Here is a 19,835-nt window from a genome sequence, read left to right on the forward strand (position 1 = left end):
AAGACTTCATATGTCTTCACAGGGATAGACAGTTTAATCAGATGCCTAGAGAGGCAGTTGATCCATGGTCCTCCCCTGCCCATGGCTCCGGCCCTGCAACCCCTGGACCTCTACCGGAGGGGGAGACTGAAGCCATGTCAAATTCCCAAAGGAGTACACTCAAGTGGGAGAAGGAGGAGACACTTGGAGAGCTAGCCACTGTAGCACCCGTCCTATATACCAATGTTAATTTTCCCAACCTAAAGGAAGAATACCCAGGTTCGCACATATTTTCCCCTTTCTCCGTCTTTTTTATGGTCATCATTTCAGTCACACAGTTCTAACAGTTATTCTTTATGCTCTGTGATACTGTTGGCATGACAACTCTTCTTCTCATTCCTTCAACAGACTGGTCTACAAGAGTAAAGCAAATTGCTAAACTGTGGAGGAAAGCTAGTTCCCAAGACAGGGCCCCATATGTGGTAAGAACCATCATACTTGCAGATTTTCTTCAACTGTCTTAAAGAAAAAACGCTTTGTACCATGACAGACATCAAACTGCCACTTTGACTTGAACTGACAAATTAGGATGCAGAAGGCAGGCCCTTATCACATCTGGCGTCTTGCCTCTTGCCAATGCGATTTGAAATCCGGCCATTCACAGATGAACTAATTAACAAAGGAAGGCCTGCTGTGTGTTAGAACTCACTATGGTCTCAGTAATTAAGTTCACTCTAGGTTATTTTATCTGGAAGGGCTCAATTTCAATTACCTTGCCTTGATTTTTAAAAAAAGAAAATAAATCATGTATGTGAGTGTTTTGTCACTGGTTACATGATGGTAGTTTCTTTCAATCTCACACCCCAACTATTAACATTCCTGATACACAGTGACAGGATGACTTCCATCCTGAGCTGCTTATAAAGTACAAAGAAGTCAAGTAACAATCGGTGTGGGTAAAATGGCAATCCAGTGGCAGGGATGGAGACTCCTTTCTCACACATCATCAAGTGTCAACTCTTAGCCAATGAGGGGGGAACCTCCATTCATGTTTCTGGATTACAAACAAGATGGATATGGTCAAAAAGAGAAAGAGACAGTGTAGCAATGTTCCCAAACAACTAGCATTTTGGATTTCCTGCACCCTGTTTCAGGTTGCATCTATTCAGGATTCAGGTTTCTGGTTAAGATGCTGGTTGGTCCTCAACCCGTATATGTGCGAGGATGTACCATTGGTCGTAGCTTAAATCCATCATTTTGAGCATGAGGTTTGCGGTCAGGTAGTTGGACTAATAAGAGGGGAGCTGGAAATCATCTTTTGACATGAACCTGCCTGCCTTTATTAAAGTCCCTATCTGCCAAGTGAGATATTGAAACAAATGCTATGAAACAGGATTTAATGTTTCCTACACAACATTGTTTTGTAGTACGAGTGACATTTTAAAATATCACACTTGTTTCAGATAATAAGGATAGAATAGGTTATCTTTGTGCATTATTTCTGCAATCTTGTATTTGATGTGTTTTTGTTTTGCGATTGTGATTGATTTGCTGTTTAGCAAAAGGCAAGAGATAACCGAGCAGCCCTGCGCATCAACAAAGTCCAGATGTCCAATGAGACGGTGAAGAGGCACCATCCCCAGCAACAGCCCCCTGAGGTGTTTGATCCCAACATACCACTAGACACAGAACTGCTGTTTAAAGACCCTTTGAAACCAAAAGAGTCAGAGCATGAACAAGAGTGGAAGTTTAGACAGGTAAGAGTGTATGCAATGAAGTCAGGGAATGCAGCGGCAGGTTAATTAAGACAGCTAAGAAGTGGTGGTTTAGTAAAGCTCCATAAACAACTGCACTATCCTCCACATTAACCCTGGTGACATTGGTGGTTAGTAGGTCCAGTTCATTTTTGGCATGAGACTGATATTTTCTGCATCCTTTTCTGATTTCTAATCCCGCTTTTCACTGTGCCTTTCCCACAGCAAATGAGGCAGAAGAGCAAACAGCAAGCCAAAATTGAAGCAACTCAGAAACTGGAGCAAGTAAAGAATGAGCAACTCCAGCAACAACAGCAGCAGCAGTTAGATGGAGAAGGCAGCAACAGTGGAAACCAGAGCCCAGCCTCCCAGCCCAGCAATGGCAGCATGTCCCCCATGCAGCCCCTCAATTCTAAAGATGGCTTTGCCAGGCCGCAGCTACCAGGGACGCCCACTTCATGTGCCCCAGAGGATGTGTTCCTACGACCCCCTCCTCCGCCTCCCTCTGGCTCTTCCTCCCAACCTCAGTCCCCTCAGGTATTCTCCCCAGGTTCCTCTAGCTCCAGACCCTCTTCTCCATGGGACCCATATGCCAAGATGGTTGGAACCCCAAGGCCGCCAACTCTTGGGCCAAATGCATGTCGCAGAATGTCTGTGGAATCTGGTAAATCCCCCACAAACTTCATGGAGCAGCAGGACAGAGGGAGGCCCTCTCCTGCCCATGAATCCTTCGGCTCTCCAACATCCATGAGCAGTGACCCGTATGCCAAACCTCCTGACACCCCAAGGCCAACGAGTGAAATGGACCCTTTCCTGAAGCCCATGGGTCCCCCCAGGGCTAGTCAGGCTCAGGGAAGGCCCCCAATGGGTTCTCCAGGCAGAGACCCATACTCAAGACCCATGATAAGGACTGAGGCCTATCAGCGCATGGCCCAGAACAGGATGATCTTGTCCGACCCTTACTCAAGGCCTTTGCTAACGCCATTCCCTGGAAGTAATGAGTCTGGCTCGGTCCCTCTGTTCAAAACACCCATGCCCCCTCCTCAGGCTCAGGATCCCTTCAACAGACCAGGTCAAAATCCTAGTGACAGGTTCTCCCAGAATCTGCAGAATGACCCCTATGCTCAGCATCCGCACACCCCAAGACCGTCTGGGAGCGACAACTTCACCAGTCCTCCTAGAATGGGCCAGCATCACCCTCAGGGCCACCCGTTCGCTCAGCCAGGACCAATGACCCAAATGTCTAGAAATCCTTATGCCCATGCACCTTCCACTCCAAGGCCTGACCACTTCACCTATGACCCCTTTGCCCAGCCCTCCGGTCCCATCAAGTCAGGCGGGGACCCTTTCTCTCAGTCAACAGGAAACCAACGATCCAATGAACTCAGTGGTCAACCTCGCCCATTTTGTGAGCCCTACGCCCGACCTCCCGGCACTCCTCGTCCACATGACAACTATGGTCAACCTTCAAATCACCAATCCTCAGACCCTTACTCACAGGCTCCTTCTACTCCTCGCCCCAGTGGGATGAACCAGTTCACCCATCAGTCGCACCCTGGACAAAGGATGTCACCCTCCCACTCGATGGACCCTTATGCTCAGCCACCAGGCACTCCACGACCCTCTATGGGAGAGAGGTTTTCTAACCAGAGGGGGCCAATGGAACAATTTACAAGTACACCATCAAGGCCAGGAAGTAGCGACATCTTTTCCCAGCCTGGGGCCCTCAGACCAATGCTCAATGACCCGTATGCCCAACCTCCGGGGACCCCACGGCCTGGTCCTGATGTGCTCAGCAGACAAGGGCCAAGGCAAGGACTAATGGGAAGCCAGGATATGTTCTCCCCACCTCAAGGCAGACTTCATGAGCCTTTCCATCATCCAGGCTCTCAAACACCGAAACACCCTGGTGTTTCAGAAGATGGCTTTATGCAGTCGCCCTCCAGAAGACCCAATCAGACACCGAGCCACGATCCATATGAGCAAGCACCCATGACGCCTCGTCCACAGTCAATGGAGAAAATGGAAATCAAAGACCAGTCATGTGTGGGAAACAACGGTACTGGCTCTCAAGATATAGGCCAACTCTCCAACAACCTACATATGCCTGGTGCTCCCATTGATGCTCAGGGTGTGGCTCTCGCTGAAAGTGAGGAGAGACTCCGACAGGTACATTAATAATGGGTTTTATGTGGTTTTATCGCTGTGGCTGACTTGGTTTTAACTTACAAGCAACACAAAATACACTTGAAAACACTTTTAAAAATTAAGTTAGTGCTTACAAATAGTATAGAGCAAAAACGTTACTATTCTGTCATAGTTGGACAGCAGCTTATAAACCACTAAATAGCGACAGAGCCAAACAAAAGTAATAACATTTTACAATCGGTGCATATAATAAATAAAAACAGCCATTCATGACGTTACGAACAAACAAATGAAACAAACAAAACGGAACAAAGAATTAAAAACCTGAACCTGCTTTGAGCTGGCAGGTAGGGAATTCCAGAGGGTTGTGCATTGCTATGCATTAGCTGTGGAATTAAAGTAGGCCAGGTCTTAACAACTAGATGCACAGTATTATTGTAAGCTGAAGATTGCAAATGTACATTGTGTTTAAAAAGGCTTTAATGTATGTCTACTTCTTGTGCTTCGCAGCGTCAAAGAATTAGAGAACTAATCCTCAAGCAGCAGCAACATAGAATTGCTATTCGGCAGGAAAGGGGCCCTCAGGATCCTATTGGCAACATGAACCCAGGAACACCACGTCCCTGGCCCCAGGAGGACCATGGGCAACAGGGGGAAATGTTCAACCGACCTCCTCCTCCTTATCCTGGACAGGGACCCATGAGAGGGCCAATGCGGTTTCCTGGACCTTTTCCAGGCGACCAGCGTGTCCCTTTCCCTAATGAGGGACAACTCCCCAGGGGCCCACATCCTGGAGATCCTAATATGAGACATCAGGGACCAAGGTTCGTGCAAAATTCAACTTTGTGATATTTCTTTAATCAATAACACAACACTGCACACATCTGGCTTGGCTGTTGCTCTCTATTTATGTGTATTTTTATCCAATTTAGGTTTGCATTTCCACCCGGGGTTGTAGGACCACATGGGGCCCAAGAGTTTTTTCCCAGGGGGCAACACCCAATGCAGGAAATCCCTCCCCTAATGAGACGATCCATGTCTACTGAAATGGCAAAGAGCATGGGAGGCAACCCTATGGGGCTGCCCCAGCACTTCCCACCACGTGGTATGCCGGTGCAGCAGCACAACATCATGGGCCAACCGTTCATTGAGCTGCGACACAGAGCAGGAGAAATCAGGCAACGCATGCAATATCCCCCTGGAGCCATGCAAGCAAGCAACATGGATCCCATGATGCAGGGTCAAAGGCTACCAGGCTTTCCAGGAGGACCTGACTCCAGGTTCCCTTTAAATCAGGGACCCAGAATGTTAGACCCCATGGCCAGCCACTCTGGCCATGCACAGCTGTCTGCAAGCATGGACAATCTTCATCAGCATGCCCAAATGTCAGGAAACCAAGCACTCAGACAATCTCTTTTGATGAGATCCATGAGCCAGCCTGCTTCAAATGAGACCCTGAACATGGCAGCATCTATGATGCTGACTGCGCCCCCTGCTGGGCATTCTGAGGCTGCCTCAGCGTCAGGCTGTGAAAATGAGGAGAAACTTGATGCAGAAGAATCAGCAGTCAAAGATCTCGAGGACGTGGAAGTAAAAGACTTGGTAGATGCTGACTTGGAAAACCTAAATTTGGATGCTGATGATGGCAAAGACCTAGATCTAGAGACAAACGACCTACACCTTGATGACTTCCTAACCTCTGGGAAATTTGACATCATTGCATATACAGACCCTGACCTTGATGACATCAAGAAAGACCTGTTTAATGATGAACTGGATCTCAGTGATCCTATGGATGATCATGCTGACCACACAGACCTCAACAAAAACTCAAGCACAGGAACTGAGGCGTCATCCAGTTCAGCATCATCAAAGTCAGAGGCTTCGGGTGAGCAGTCCTCAGCTGAAATCAAGCTGGAAGCTCCTGGGGGTAAGGACTTTGCTTCTTTGGCTCCCGGGCAACAAATTAAAACCGAGGTTAAGGACTGTAAGAAATCCCCTGTTGCGGCAGACCAACAACCAACTGGAAACACCTTCCCCTCAAACCAGCAGGGAATGCTCTCTGACTCCACCCCGGTCCTGTCTAGTTTACTCATTAAGCAGCAGCCTGAGGAGCAGTCATTAAATCCAATCGGTGAATCTGTCAGTCAAGGAGGTAAACTCATGCCCCAGCTGAACCAAGTCACTGACACTCAGCATAACTCGGGACTGACAGATCCCAACACTGAAGATGAAGATTCTATGAGTGATTTTGGGCTGGAACACAGCGGTTTGACCCCAGCCCAGCAGGCAGCGTTGAACCAGGCTCTTGGTCAGCAGGGGCAGCTGCACCGTCCTCTTCTGCTAGAGGAGCAACCGCTCCTACTGCAGGACCTTCTGGACCAGGAGAGGCAGGAGCAACAGCAGCAGAGACAGATGCAAGCCATGATACGACAGCGTTCCAGCGACTCCTTCTTCCCTAACATTGGTAAATAAGTTTGGCCACAACTTCCTCTCGTGTAGTTTAACATTTTTGTTTGCCAGTAGAGAGTGAATTATTTGTCATTTACAGATTTTGATGCCATCACTGACCCCATCATGAAAGCAAAAATGGTGGCCCTGAAAGGCATCAACAAAGTCATGGTTCAGAACAACATGGGAATGACCCCAATGGCCATGAACAGGTACAAAGTTCACTTTGGTACTTTTGTATTTAATAATATAGAATGTAATACTCGTAGTGGCAGTTTGAGTATTAGTTTTTGCTATAAGCTAGTGAAGTACCAAACCATCCTCTACAACATTGTACGAATATTTAAAGAAATGCTACTCTGATTGAATGAGTAAACGGTACATGTTTGTGGTCTTTCTCTGACACAGATTTCCTCCTGGTCCTGCACCACCTCCTGAAACACCACCACTTCCTCCACAAGTTCTTGGACAGGTATTTAAATCATTAATCTGCTTGGATGTTATTTAAATTACTGCTGCTGTGTTGCAACATATGATAACTTATTTGTCAACCTTCCTTTCAGGATGGCAAATTAACACAAGTAGCGAGACCGAATCCTCCAAGCTTTGGACCAGGATTTGTCAGTAAGTTCTTTAAAAAAGATATACATTTCAAACTTTCTGGTTTGAAGGTCTGTCAGCACTTGAAATGTTAAGATGTTTGTTGCTCATGCTGTCAAGATTGCTTATAAAGAGCCTCATTTCTTCTTTCAGACAATGCTCAGAGGGCTCAGTACGAGGAGTGGCTCCAGGAGACTCAGCAACTACTTCAAATGCAGCAGAAGTTTCTGGAAGAGAAGATTGGGGCTCACAGGAAGTCTAAGAAAGCCCTGTCTGCCAAGCAGAGAACAGCTAAGAAGGCAGGGAGAGAGTTCCCAGAGGAGGACACTGAGCAGCTCAAACATGTCACAGAGCAGCAGGGTGTAGTGCAGAAACAACTGGAGCAGGTAAGGTCTATCCTAGCCCTGCACAATTTCTGCCCTAAGCATTGTCCTTTCAATGGTTCTATAAAGCAAGGTTTAATGTATTAAAAGGTTTGGCAAATAAAATCCTGTTGGCCAAATCTGACCCCCAACTGCCTGATGTGCTTAAGACCATGTTATTGACAGTCTGTGGTGCTGAAAAAGGGTATTCCTGAATAACAGAAATTAAAAACATTCCCTCATTTTAACTGCAAGCTTATATTCAATCACTTTTTTTTTTTTTTTCTTTCTTCTTGATTTTATTTATTTTTGATTTTATTAATCTGTGTGAATCTTTGCTGTCCTGTTTTTTCACGCTTACCTTGTTGCTGCTTTGTACAACTAAATGTCCCCACGGGGATTAATAAAGGTTTATCTTATATTATCTTACTTGGTGAACTCGGTGTTAGGGTTAGACCTAAGATCTAAAATAATGCAACTAGGGTGCGTTCACACCTGCCTTGTATAGTCCGGTTGAATCGAACCCTGGTGCGTTTAGCGGCTTGGTGCGGTTCATTTGGGTCGGTGTGAACACAATCCGAGACCTCTTAAGTGAACTAAACAACCGGACTCTGGTCCGCTAAAATAGGTGGTCTCGGAGCGCTTTCTTGCGAACTCTGGAGCGGTTCATTGCTGGTGTGAACGCAGTCCGCACCAAAACATAGGACGCGTAGTATTTACGTGTCACAAGAACGCGGATATCTTCAAAATCTTTAGCAACTTCTTTCAAGACATCCGCGGTTGTTTAATTAAAGAGTGAAGCAGAATTAAGTGTTGAACAGTGTAAAGTAACAATTCTCCGTCAGCTAGCCATATAAAAGTAAGAACACCTGTCGTCGGTGAAACGCCCCTCCTTACGGCAGAACGTCTCATTATATGTGTTATAATGTTTTTTAACGGACGTTGTCTGATTATTATTGCTGTCAAAATTATCGCGTTAACAGCGGTAATTAATTTTTTGAATTAATTGCGTTAAAATATTTAACGCATTTAACGCATGTGCAGAATGGCCCGCCCCATACATCCCACCAGTGGCAGCGCCAGGGTATGGCTGGGGTAGGCTACACCCATACCAAGAAATGGCTTAGCCCCACCATGCAAAATGATGTTAAAGGAAGCAAAATAAAGTCTGCCAACTCGCGCGGAGTAAATTGCACAGACAGCAGTTAGTAAGATTGATTTCAGTAGCCACGGTTTTGAAAACTTTTGTCACGTAGTGATCGTCTTCTCAATAGAACATCTTTGATAACGGCGTGGTGTTGTTGCAGGAAGTCCCGACTGAGAATACTTTTGCTGTAGTACAGGGGTGCACATAACTGGTACGCAGGTTATGTGCGTAATCTGAAATGCGTACCGTCACTTGTGTCACAAAGCGCATTTGCGTACCGATGTACTTGTGAAGCTTTTCCAGAAGGCGGTTAGATCACCGGACGACAGAGTCGGTCTCCGTGTGCACAGACAGGGCTGCTGTTAATGTCGGTCTGTACAACGGAATTGTGCCAAAACTACGTCAACCGGTGGCGGAGGGAGACTTCCCCCCCCCCCCCCCTTCACTGGAGAACTGCGCTAAAACAGCTGATCACAACGTTCACACTGTGGTCACGAAGTACTCCACTAGCCGCCGCCGCCCCCCCCTCTGTCGACTTTCCTGAAGTACTCCCCCGTTGATAGAAATCAACACGTAATGAATTAAGACCCCACGGTTTGATAATTGATAGGTGTGTGGGTTGTCTTTCATTTTGACACGCAGAATTTTTTAATAATAAACATAGATACTGTATGTGAAATGGATATATCCGCCTTCTTTCCATTCCCACAACAATATACATAAATAAATGGCATATTTTGGAAAATAGTTCGAATGGTGATTAATCATGATTAATTAATTTTTAAGCTGTGATTAATCTGATTAAACATTTTAATCGTTTGACAGCCCTACTGATTATATAATCATATGCGCGGGCCGCTAGAGTCTGTTGATCTCCAGATTAACAGCAGCATGAGAATAACCTGCCGAAAGTGCCGATGCTGCATGGCGGAGGCTCCGGTAGAAATTGCCGGGATTTGCGTTTTTACCCCCTTAATGTCTGACCAATGGTTGAACAGCATTTCTGTGCACATGACTTGTGTTTAAAGTGTATAGTCCGTTTGAGTTTTGCCTGTGTGAACCATGGTGTGAACGCCAACCGAACCTTCTGAAAAATGAAACAATGTAACAAACAGTCGTCTGGTGCGCATCAGAGAAGCGGACTATTAGGTGTGAATGCACCTGGAATGCACCGATGTAAAAGATACCATTTTTTACCTTTCCTGTTTTTTTTTTATTACATAATTCTCAGATTTATCATCTTTGTTATTGGTATTGAATATTAAATAATTTAATCTGAATGATCTAACAGATAATGTAGGTATAGTGTATGCTATAAACTATTTTCTTTCAAGTGGCTTGAAAAAGTGATATCTCACAGATTCCAAACACACAGCCTTTGTCAGCAATGTACCTGTCAACCTGCCTTGACTCGCTAAAAGAGCAGTGCTCAAAACAAAATCCTGGCTCATTGTACTTTCCAACTCCTGCTTTTAAAGTTGAATTCTTCTTCAGTTACTGTTTAAAATTCAAACCATTCATGTCCTCTCTTGGGTAAACCTGTGTCCTTGTGAATTTGCTTTTTAAGTGATACAATGCCTTGAAAGTGATGAAAGTGATTTCTTTGGTAATTTCATAGAGAAACTCAATAACAATTATTCTGAATATGTTTTGTTTTAGATCCGCAAGCAGCAGAAGGAGCATGCTGAACTGATAGAGGAGTACCGGGTAAAACAGCAGCAAAACAATATGACCCCCATAATGCCTGGGATGCACGCGATGCCTGGCCCTGCTGGCATGGTCCCCAGCGGACCCCCAATGAATCCCATCATGCAGATGCCTGTTCATCCTGGCCAGCCCAATCCAGCTCAGAATATGCCCAACCCGCCACCCGGCTGGCATCCAGGTGCTCCATTGCCCATGGCTGGACCAGGAATGCCCCCTATAATGCCCCCTATAATGCCCCCTATAATGCCCCCCCAGGTACCTGTCGGAAATCCAGGCCAACCTATTCAGATGCCAATGGGTAATATACCTCAACACCCACCACTGCCTGTGGATCCCCAGACACCCCCAGCTCCACCAGGGGGTGTAAAACCCATGCAGTCAGGTAGTATGAAGTTCGATGACAACAATCCATTCAGTGAAGGCTTCCAGGAGCGGGAGAGGAGGGAGAGGCTTAGGGAGCAGCAGGAGAGACAGCGGGTGCAGCTCATGCAGGAAGTTGAACGTCAGAGGGCCCTGAAACACCGTATGGAAATGGAGCAGCAAGGGATGATGGGGCCTGATGGCAACATGGCGCCTCTCTCTCAGATGCCGTTTTTTAACGCAGAGCTGCCACAGGACTTCATGCAGCCCCAAAGGCCTCCTATGCAGCAACAGCAACAACTCGCACCAATGTTCCCCCAGCAGCAGGGCATGCAGCCAGGCATGGGCTCACCACCTGGGACCTTTATGCAAGGGGAAAGGAGGGCCATGATGGGCAATGGGATGATGCCCCGTGACATGGGGCCTGGTTTTGGGCCTGATAATCTTTCTCTACAAGCACCTAATTTCCCCCAGGGTCAACCCAGACCTCGTCAGTTCAGTGGACCAGGAATGATGCTTCAGATGCCAGGTGAGGGTCCCCCATTTGGAGTCGACTCTTCTACACCTCTGCCGTCTAACTTCCCGGGCTCAGGTCAGTCTCTGATCCAACTCTACTCCAACATCATCCCGGATGAGAAGGGGAAAAAGAAGAGAAACCGCAAAAAGAAAAAGGATGATGACGCAGACTCAGTCAAGACCCCTTCAACTCCACACTCAGACCTCACAGCCCCTCTCACCCCGTGTGTGTCGGACACCTCCTCAACTCCAACCAGAAACACCCATCTATTCGGTGACCAGGACTTGTCAAGGTCCCCCTTACTGGGATCTTCCACCCCCAGTCACTCAGAGCTGGAGAGGCAGCTCTCTGGAGGCCAGTCCGGACATCTTGGTCTCTTATCAGACATGTCAAGAGCCCAGGCTCAGGAACATGACAGGATCCTTAGCAACATAAAGCTGGAGCAGACTGATGCCAGCGAGTGTCATGGGCCTCGGGACGGGCACATCAGCTCAGGAATGAGCTCTGTGAAGCAGGAGGGCAATAAAGGGAGTGGGTCTCCCTTCCCTGCTGGGCAAAGTCCAAACAAGGGGGAGGCTGGTAATGAACTACTGAAACACCTTCTGAAGAACAAGAGCACACCTCCATCTGGATTCTCCCAGCAGAGGTTGGATGAGAGCATCCGCTCAGAGGAGGAGGAGCTCGCTGACTGCAAAGCCCTGCTGAGGCAAAGCTCCATGGACAGCAATGGGGTCAGTTCTTCTGTTAGTCATACAATTAGATCAGTGAGGGGGTGATCATAGTGAGTCATAGACTGGCTAAGTGATTCAGGTGGGAGGTGGTTAAATTAGTCACTGCTGATGATCTTTGAATGAGTCATAGTTCTGTTTGAAAACATCTAACTATTAGACATAATGCTGCTCAAGTTATTTGAAGTTAATTCATGCCTTTTTTATATGCAAGTATTTAAATCTTTCTCTCATCTGCAGGCGTACTCTGATGGCACTCAAGACTTTTCTGGACCTGTGATCCCCGAACAGGAGAAGAAGAAAGGAAGGAACAAAAGGGCTCCGAAAGGAGGAGAGAAACCTGCCTCGCGCTACAAGAAGAGGAAAAAGGAAGGGGATGAGAGGCAACTAATGCACTCTGGGCCTGACACTGTAATGACCCAAATCAAACAGGTAAGATTGATTTGACCACCTTGTAACCTGCTCTTTATAGAAATGGTTGAAGCTCCACTGCTGCACATCTTTGGGAACAACAGATGGTAGAAAGCAATAGCTGGAAATCTGAATGCTTTAATCAGAATTGTAAAGTATTAATTACTGCCAGAATAGAAAACGGTCCCCACCAAGTGCACAGACACTAATTTCACATATTATAAGCATATTACTATAATTAGGTACTTGTTGGATGACAGCTGCACACAAGCTGTTATTATTGAGGAGAGTGGAAGGAGATTTGCTATTATATTTCAAGTCCCTCATTGATTGACGCTTATTTATTTAAATGTTATGAAGCTGTCTCACTCATTTAAACTGTAGTACACGCATCTTAGCAACATGAAATGTGCAACCATGTTGTTTACTAATTTCTCGCAATTTTAACTAAACTGTAAATTGTAACTTACTGTGGCTTTGAGCTGGAAAATATTATTTACTTTATTGTACACTTAACTGTTTGATTCTGCTATTTTTTACCCGCCTTGTTCTTTGCAGCAAGGTTGATAACTGGACTAGAGATTTTACTTGAGAATTGTTTTTATTAAATCCAAACTCAAGGTCACATTTTTAGAGATGGCCGTTAAGGGGGACTATATATATATATATATATATATATATATATATATATATATATATATATATTTTATCGTTTATTTGGCAGGGACAATGCACAGTAATGAACACTTAAAACATTAAAATGTGTCAAGCGTAACAGTGCCAGATTTAGCTTTGAGCTAAATTCCATCCGCAGTCCCTCACATAAAACATTTAAGAAGTTTACATTTTACAAACATAGCAAAAACTAAATATGCAAGAGCAGCATACACAAGTATTTATGACATGGTAATACAATTTAGCAGCAACGACATATAAAGTGCAAGAGAGGATACAAGAGATACCTAAAGTGCAAGAGGAGATACCCCTGTATTAAAGTGCATTTAGCGGTGACATCTAATATTACAGGACATGAAATACCTATGTATGGTAAGAAATGACCACCAAATTTAAAAAACAACACCTTTTTGAGCTTTAAAAATTACTATTGATAGTCTCGCAAACCCACTCACTGACTTATGACAGTTCTTTCTGTACCATAAATAGGCAAATGAACATGGTATAGTAACCGAAAATGTTATACCAAACACAGTTAATGCTCGCTTCATTTGCTTAATAGCCTTAGTGGTGGAGGAAGGGTTTTTCTTGTATGAGAAATCCTTATATCCACGATGAACGAAGCTGTTTATGATTAGATCATCTTAACTATCAAATAATATTTACTATGTTAGGTCTTCTTATTTTTGTTTGTTTTTAGTGCTTATATTTATAGACTGTAATATTCTGTTAGGGGTTTGGGGCTCTAGCATCTATTGCACTTTATTTTACTCCGATCCCTTCCCCTGATCCTGTGGTTCTCTCCCCACAGCAGCTCTCCCTGCTGCCCCTCATGGAGCCTCTGATTGGGGTCAACTTCGCCCATTTCGCTCCCTATGGCAGCAGTCAGCTGAACGGAGAGAGCCTCCTGGCTGGTACATTTGGCAGCGCCTCACTCGATGGAGTCTGTGACTACTACTCCCAACTGGCCTACAAGGTGAGATCTGCTTACCTCACTTACTGGGTAAACAGAGTGATGTTGTGATGTTAAGATGTCTGCATCATGCCATGCTGACACTGTATTGGTTCCTACAGCAGAGTAACCTGAGCAATCCACCAACACCACCAGCGTCTCTTCCTCCAACCCCACCACCTGTGAACCGACAGAAAATGATCAATGGATTTGCCACAACTGAAGAGCTGGCCAGCAAAGCTGCTGCCATGGGTAAGCTTTCAGAACGATGTATCTCGCAAAAAACGTTTACGTATCATTTCATTCATTTAATCGTTTATTTGAACAGGGACTGGAATGCACATCGATGAACACTTTAAACAAATAATGCTTCAAATGTAAATATGCCGGATTTTAGCTTTGAGCTCATTTCCATCCGTAGTCCCTCCCTATTTACCACATGGCAGTACAATGTAGCAGCTACGACATATAAAGTGCAGGAGAAGATACAAGAGCTACATCAAGTGCAAGAGGAGATAACCCCGTATCAGATCTCCCCACTCTGTCTTCTCGATTGCCAGAAGTTTGCTTATTATTTGAAACTATGAAGACGACCATCAAATCTCAGCTAAATACCTGTTTTACAATCATTTTAAAATAAATGTACTTGTCTTTTTGTTTTGTTTTTATCATTTGTTGCTTTTATCTGTGTTTTCTGTAAAGCACTTTGCCATGTGGTAAGAAATGTGCCACATGTATACATTTAACCTCGAGTGTATTAACATTGTGCGCCTTCCTGTTTCATACAGTGTCCAAAGGCCTGGTCCCAAAGCCGCTGCATGTCCCATTCAGGACTGAGGAAGACCTTCTAGCCAGGGCCATTGCTCAGGGGCCCAAAACTGTGGATGTCCCAGCCTCCCTCCCCACCCCTCCTCACAACAACCAGGAGGAGCTCAGGTAAATGCATACAAAAACTCTGTCATTCAGTTTGTCTTCGTGTTGATTAATCCTGTAATAATGTATTAGGCAACATGATGATGACAGAAGGGGTTTTCTTTTGATTTCTTCAGCAACAGAGGACAGGAGCCTTGCAAGGAAAGAGATACTCCAGACAGTTTTGTTCCATCCTCTTCTCCTGAAAGCGTTGTTGGCATGGAGATCAGTCGCTACCCTGACCTGTCTCTGGTGAAGGAGGAGCCTCTGTCCCCCTGCCTGTCACCTGTCCTCCCCATGCTTCCTGCTCCTGATGGGAAAGGTAAATCCACACAACTCGGAAAAACTCAACACAATTATTCCTATATTTCTGTAATGTATTCATAATTTGTGTATGCATTTCAAACACTCAACTCCAGCAACAGTGTTTTGGCTAACATTTCCTATTTGATTCTCCAGGGTCAGAAATCAAACTGCAGGTTATCAAAACAGAGCCTTCTGCAATGTTCTTCGGCTCCCCCTTTGGCTCCATGTCTAATGATTCCAAACTAGGCCTGGTGTCTGTAGCTATCACAATGAGACCAGCTGCAGCAGAGGTAAGCATATATATTGTGGAACAGATTCCTCTACAACTATCCATATCCTTTTTCTTACATACATGCACCACGAAGACTAAACAAACCATACGTTTCTATCTCAGAACATCACAGGTGTCGTGGCAGCCATTTCAGACCTCCTAGGCGTGAAGATCCCCAGTAGCTACGAGGTCAGTAGCACCCCAGACAGAGGGCCCCTATCTATACTCGCTGGTCAAAGGATGGGCCCACACGGCATGGAGCCTCGGCCTTCTATGCTCTACCACGGACAGGGAGACAATGGCGGAATGCAAGGACGCATGGGACATATGATGAGACACGGCGGACCTCAGGCCATGATGCATCAGCAGCAGGCACATCATTTCCGTTTCCATCCCAACAGCCCAGGTGAGGGAATAAAACTCAATTGCAAAGAGCCTTTCTTATTAAATATCATGTCTAATTGAAGCTTAGAATAATTACTTCCTGTGAAAAAAGGCCAAACTGTAATTTTGTATTCCTAATTTATTTGTACTTCTGTAATAGGCAGTTTATTTTGATTATCTTTTTATTGTCTTGTTGTATTTGATGTAATTGTATTACATCAAATAATATTTTTTTTGTATTTTACATTCTATCTTGTCTCTTATTTTTTTCGTGTAATTGTATTGATCTTTAAGCACTGTCATAAATGTTAAGCCCACTGAGACAAACGTGCGTTTGGATATTAGGCCATATAAATACACTTTGATTTATTTTCCGAACCCATATTTATTTGGTAACGTTAAGACCAGCGCCATAACATTGTAGATGATCAGAGAGAATGCATTGCTATAAAGTTAATTATAAAATCCTGTTTCTCTGTTTCTTCAGGCGCAGCTCTAGCTCGAGGGCCTGACCAGAGGACGCCTGGCAGCCCTGGATGTAGACCTCATTGGTGCTGCAACTGTAAGGTGGTGGTTCTGGGAAATGGAGTCCAGAAATCCATCAAAGATCTCCCCGCCCACATGAAGGTACTAGAGTAGTTAAATACTCCAAAAGTCAGCAGGGTGGATATTAAGTAGACAGAACACCTTCTGCAATTATTTTCCATAAACTAAATGAGCCATGACTGGATGCCCTGACTTTACCTTAGAGGATAGATTATCTACATTCAGCCTAAGGAACCATAGACATACACACACAGCAGCACAGCAGTATTAATGCATATATCCTCTGATTATGTAAATCTCCCCCGCTGTAGTTAAATCAGTTTCAGATTAATTAGTAGGTTAAATACCCCATGACTTTAATCTTTAGGATTTTGGTTATTTCAATATTGTATGTTTTTGATGTTTATTTCATAACTTCAGTTGAGCTTAAGCAGCTCACGTTGGTCGAGCTCTGATTAAACATTCCTTAGTCAGGCTGTTAAAACTCAAACTGATTTCCCTCATTAGGAATCTGGAGGCCGTTTTAAATCTGAAGATCTGGTCTTCTGCAGTCACAGCTGCTTCCTTCTCTACTGTTCCTCAACACCCGTGCAATCCAGATCAACCACACAAACAAAGGTTTGTACTGCAGTGGCTCTAAATCACATGTGGTTGATATGATTATTTTAGGTGTTATGCCTTACATAATGGCTCTTGTCTTTTCAGGAATCAGTGTCCCTTCTCCCTTCCTGCGAGCAATCGGAGAGCCTTTCTAAAACGTCCCACCAGTACAACAACAACATGTCATCGCTGGATGTTCATTGCCTGGCTCAGCTTCAGCCCAAGCAGTCTCCCCCCTCCACTCCTCCTATTCCCTTCCCCATGGCAGGCGGCACATCCAAGATGGAGATGAAGTCCGATGCCATCAAAGTCACGGTGAAGCTAAAGGCTCGGCAGAGATCTCATGACGGCTGGCACCAGGGAAAGAGACAGAAAGGACTCCGCTGGAGGAAGTGGACGGTCCAGGTCGTAGTGCCTAGAGGGAATTCCCAACTCACAGATGAAGATAAGATCGACGAGCTCCTGAAGAAGCTCGGGGCCTCGCTGCGCCCTCCTGTCTCTCTGCGGGACCACCGGCGCTGCTGTTTCTGCCACCAGTTTGGAGACGGGATCACCGACGGCCCTGCGCGACTTCTCAATCTAGACCTCGATGTGTGGGTTCACCTAAACTGTGCCCTGTGGTCGACCGAGGTGTACGAAACGCAGGCCGGCGCCCTCATCAACGTGGAGCTCGCAATGCGTCGCGGCCAAACGGTGCGCTGCGCCTACTGCCAGCAGATCGGAGCCACGAGCGGCTGCAACCGCCTGCGCTGCACCAACGTCTACCACTTCACCTGCGCTCTGCAAGCTCACTGCACCTTCTTCAAGGACAAGACCATGCTGTGCCACGCCCACAGGCCCCGGGGGACCGCCGGACAGGCGCTGGATCACGAGCTGCGTTGTTTCGCTGTCTTCAGGCGCGTCTACGTGCAAAGAGACGAGGTGCGTCAGATTGCCACGGCGGTGCGGCAGCCCGAGTTGGGTTACACCTTCAGAGTGGGCAGCCTGGTGCTGCACGCCATCGGCCAACTCACCCCTCTACAAATGGCAGCCTTCCACTCCAACACAGCCATCTTTCCAGTTGGCTACGAGACTTGCCGCATCTACTGGAGCATGCGTCATGGCAACCACCGATGCCGCTACGTCTGCTCTGTTGAGGACAGAGAGAATGTGCCGGAGTTTTCCATCAAAGTCATCGAACAGGGCTACAAAGACCTGGTCCTGACTGACAGCTCTGCTAAAGGTCTGTTCTTGCATAATCTTTCATTTTTTACTTGTTATGCTGTATTTTTTTGTCCTATAGTTGTATTTTGCAGTAACAAATATGACACAAATATACATTAGAAGCATAATAAAGCATAGTGTAATACAAATGTATAAATAAAGGGAGAGATACAATCCATACAAGGCCATTGCAGTTTTATATATATAATATGCAACATCATTGTAAATGTCCACTCTCTTTGACTGCTATAATTCTAACTCTAGTGTTTTTACTTATTATATACATTATTTAATTTACTTGCTAATTTCGTACCATGTATTTTTGTCTCTGTTATTAGGAGTGTGGGACAAAGTTCTGGGTCCTGTTTCAGAGAAGAGGAATGAAGTAGGCACTCTGAAGCTCTTCCCTGTTTACCTGAAAGGAGAGGACTTGTTTGGCCTCACAGTCCCCGCAGTCACCAAGATCTCTGAATCGGTTTGTCGGTTTTAGTGGTTTTACTCAGATTAAACGATATACATTTTTGAGAATTGCTTAGGTCATACTCTGTAGAGGCTGCGGTATTTAAAACCTTTTTTTTTATTCCAGCTCCCAGGAGTGGAAGCTTGTGTCAGGTACTCGTTCCGTTACGGACGCCACCCTCTTGTGGAGCTGCCTCTCATATTCAATCCAGCCGGCAGTGCTCGCGCGCAGCCGAGAACCAGCTCTCCCTTCACCTCGCTGGTGATCAGGTACATTTGAGTGCAGCTGACATTAGTTATCTGTATGTTGTCACCAAGTACAACACAAAGGGTATTATTATATTTGCAATTTTATTTTCATTACATCCCCCTTTTCACATAAAGGCCACATGCGATAGCTGTATCCAGCAGCACTGCCCGGTCTAACCAGAATGTGGCCCAAGGAGAAGGTGGCGCCCCCCCCTAGCAAGACTGCAGTAATGCACCCCAGGTCTTCTCAGTACCGCTGGATGAAGAGCGAGTGGAGAGCCAATGTCTACCTGGCCCGCTCCCGCATCCAGGTCAGTGTCCAATCAGATGCTTTCTCAGCTTTTTGATACGGAGTCATGTGGACAGAATGAATACCTTTTGTGTGTGTGATGTGTTCGCAGGGCCTGGGGCTGTTTGCTGCGAGAGACATCGAAAAACAAACTATGGTGATCGAGTACAATGGAACCGTCCTCCGAAATGAGGTCGCCGTCAGCAAGGAGAAGATCTACAAATCTCAGGTATTCATCTGATTTGAATATATTAAAAGCTGAAATTCCCCTTCCACTACAAACGGCATGTTAATTCTCTTCTCTTCTCGACAGAACCGAACAGTGTTCATGTTCCGCATCGACAGCGAACACGTTGTAGATGCCACTCGAACTGGAGGGCTAGCAAGGTACTGTGAGATTCCTTTGCTTATTGTGACATTTTTAAAGAGAACATTTAATAACGTTGTTCATTGTCCTGCAGCTCCAAATCAAGGACACTGCTCTTCTGCACACTGTTTTTTTCAAGATGGTGCCCTATTCAATCTGTTATGCCTGTATTGCCCTTCTGCCACAAAGGACATGCTTTTTAAAAATCCTTTTACACTTACACACATTCAACCGACTTTCAAAAACACAATAACATAAACAAGCTTCACAGAGATAAATAAATGCTTCAGCCTTTATTATTAAAAAAATAAAATACATTTGACAAAGAATAGGAAAAGTATAATATTAAGTAGTATCAGTAGCAGTGGTAGTAGCATTAGAAATCTAGTTAAAGGAAATGCATTTTCCAATTTTCAAAATTCAGATCCAAACCAAACTTGATTTATGTAAAGAATATA

General features: G+C 45.3%; 1 protein-coding gene across 1 annotated transcript in view; it reads left to right on the forward strand.

Annotated features, from left to right (window-relative positions):
• The window catches only part of kmt2cb (lysine (K)-specific methyltransferase 2Cb), a 75,223-nt gene that overhangs the window by 53,217 nt on the left and 2,171 nt on the right, over positions 1–19,835 (forward strand). The window contains 27 exon segments of the mRNA XM_034234401.1: positions 23–258; positions 388–461; positions 1,539–1,736; positions 1,959–3,902; positions 4,392–4,705; positions 4,814–6,348; positions 6,433–6,544; positions 6,741–6,804; positions 6,896–6,956; positions 7,086–7,318; positions 10,101–11,756; positions 11,994–12,185; positions 13,651–13,815; positions 13,914–14,043; positions 14,580–14,727; positions 14,841–15,025; positions 15,163–15,299; positions 15,404–15,686; positions 16,152–16,291; positions 16,718–16,828; positions 16,916–18,032; positions 18,352–18,488; positions 18,600–18,742; positions 18,857–18,929; positions 18,931–19,032; positions 19,123–19,239; positions 19,324–19,397. Coding sequence (XP_034090292.1) covers positions 23–258; positions 388–461; positions 1,539–1,736; positions 1,959–3,902; positions 4,392–4,705; positions 4,814–6,348; positions 6,433–6,544; positions 6,741–6,804; positions 6,896–6,956; positions 7,086–7,318; positions 10,101–11,756; positions 11,994–12,185; positions 13,651–13,815; positions 13,914–14,043; positions 14,580–14,727; positions 14,841–15,025; positions 15,163–15,299; positions 15,404–15,686; positions 16,152–16,291; positions 16,718–16,828; positions 16,916–18,032; positions 18,352–18,488; positions 18,600–18,742; positions 18,857–18,929; positions 18,931–19,032; positions 19,123–19,239; positions 19,324–19,397 — 9,681 coding nt within the window.

The sequence above is a fragment of the Gymnodraco acuticeps genome, unplaced genomic scaffold (assembly GCF_902827175.1).
Source record: "Gymnodraco acuticeps unplaced genomic scaffold, fGymAcu1.1, whole genome shotgun sequence".
NCBI lineage: Eukaryota > Metazoa > Chordata > Actinopteri > Perciformes > Bathydraconidae > Gymnodraco > Gymnodraco acuticeps.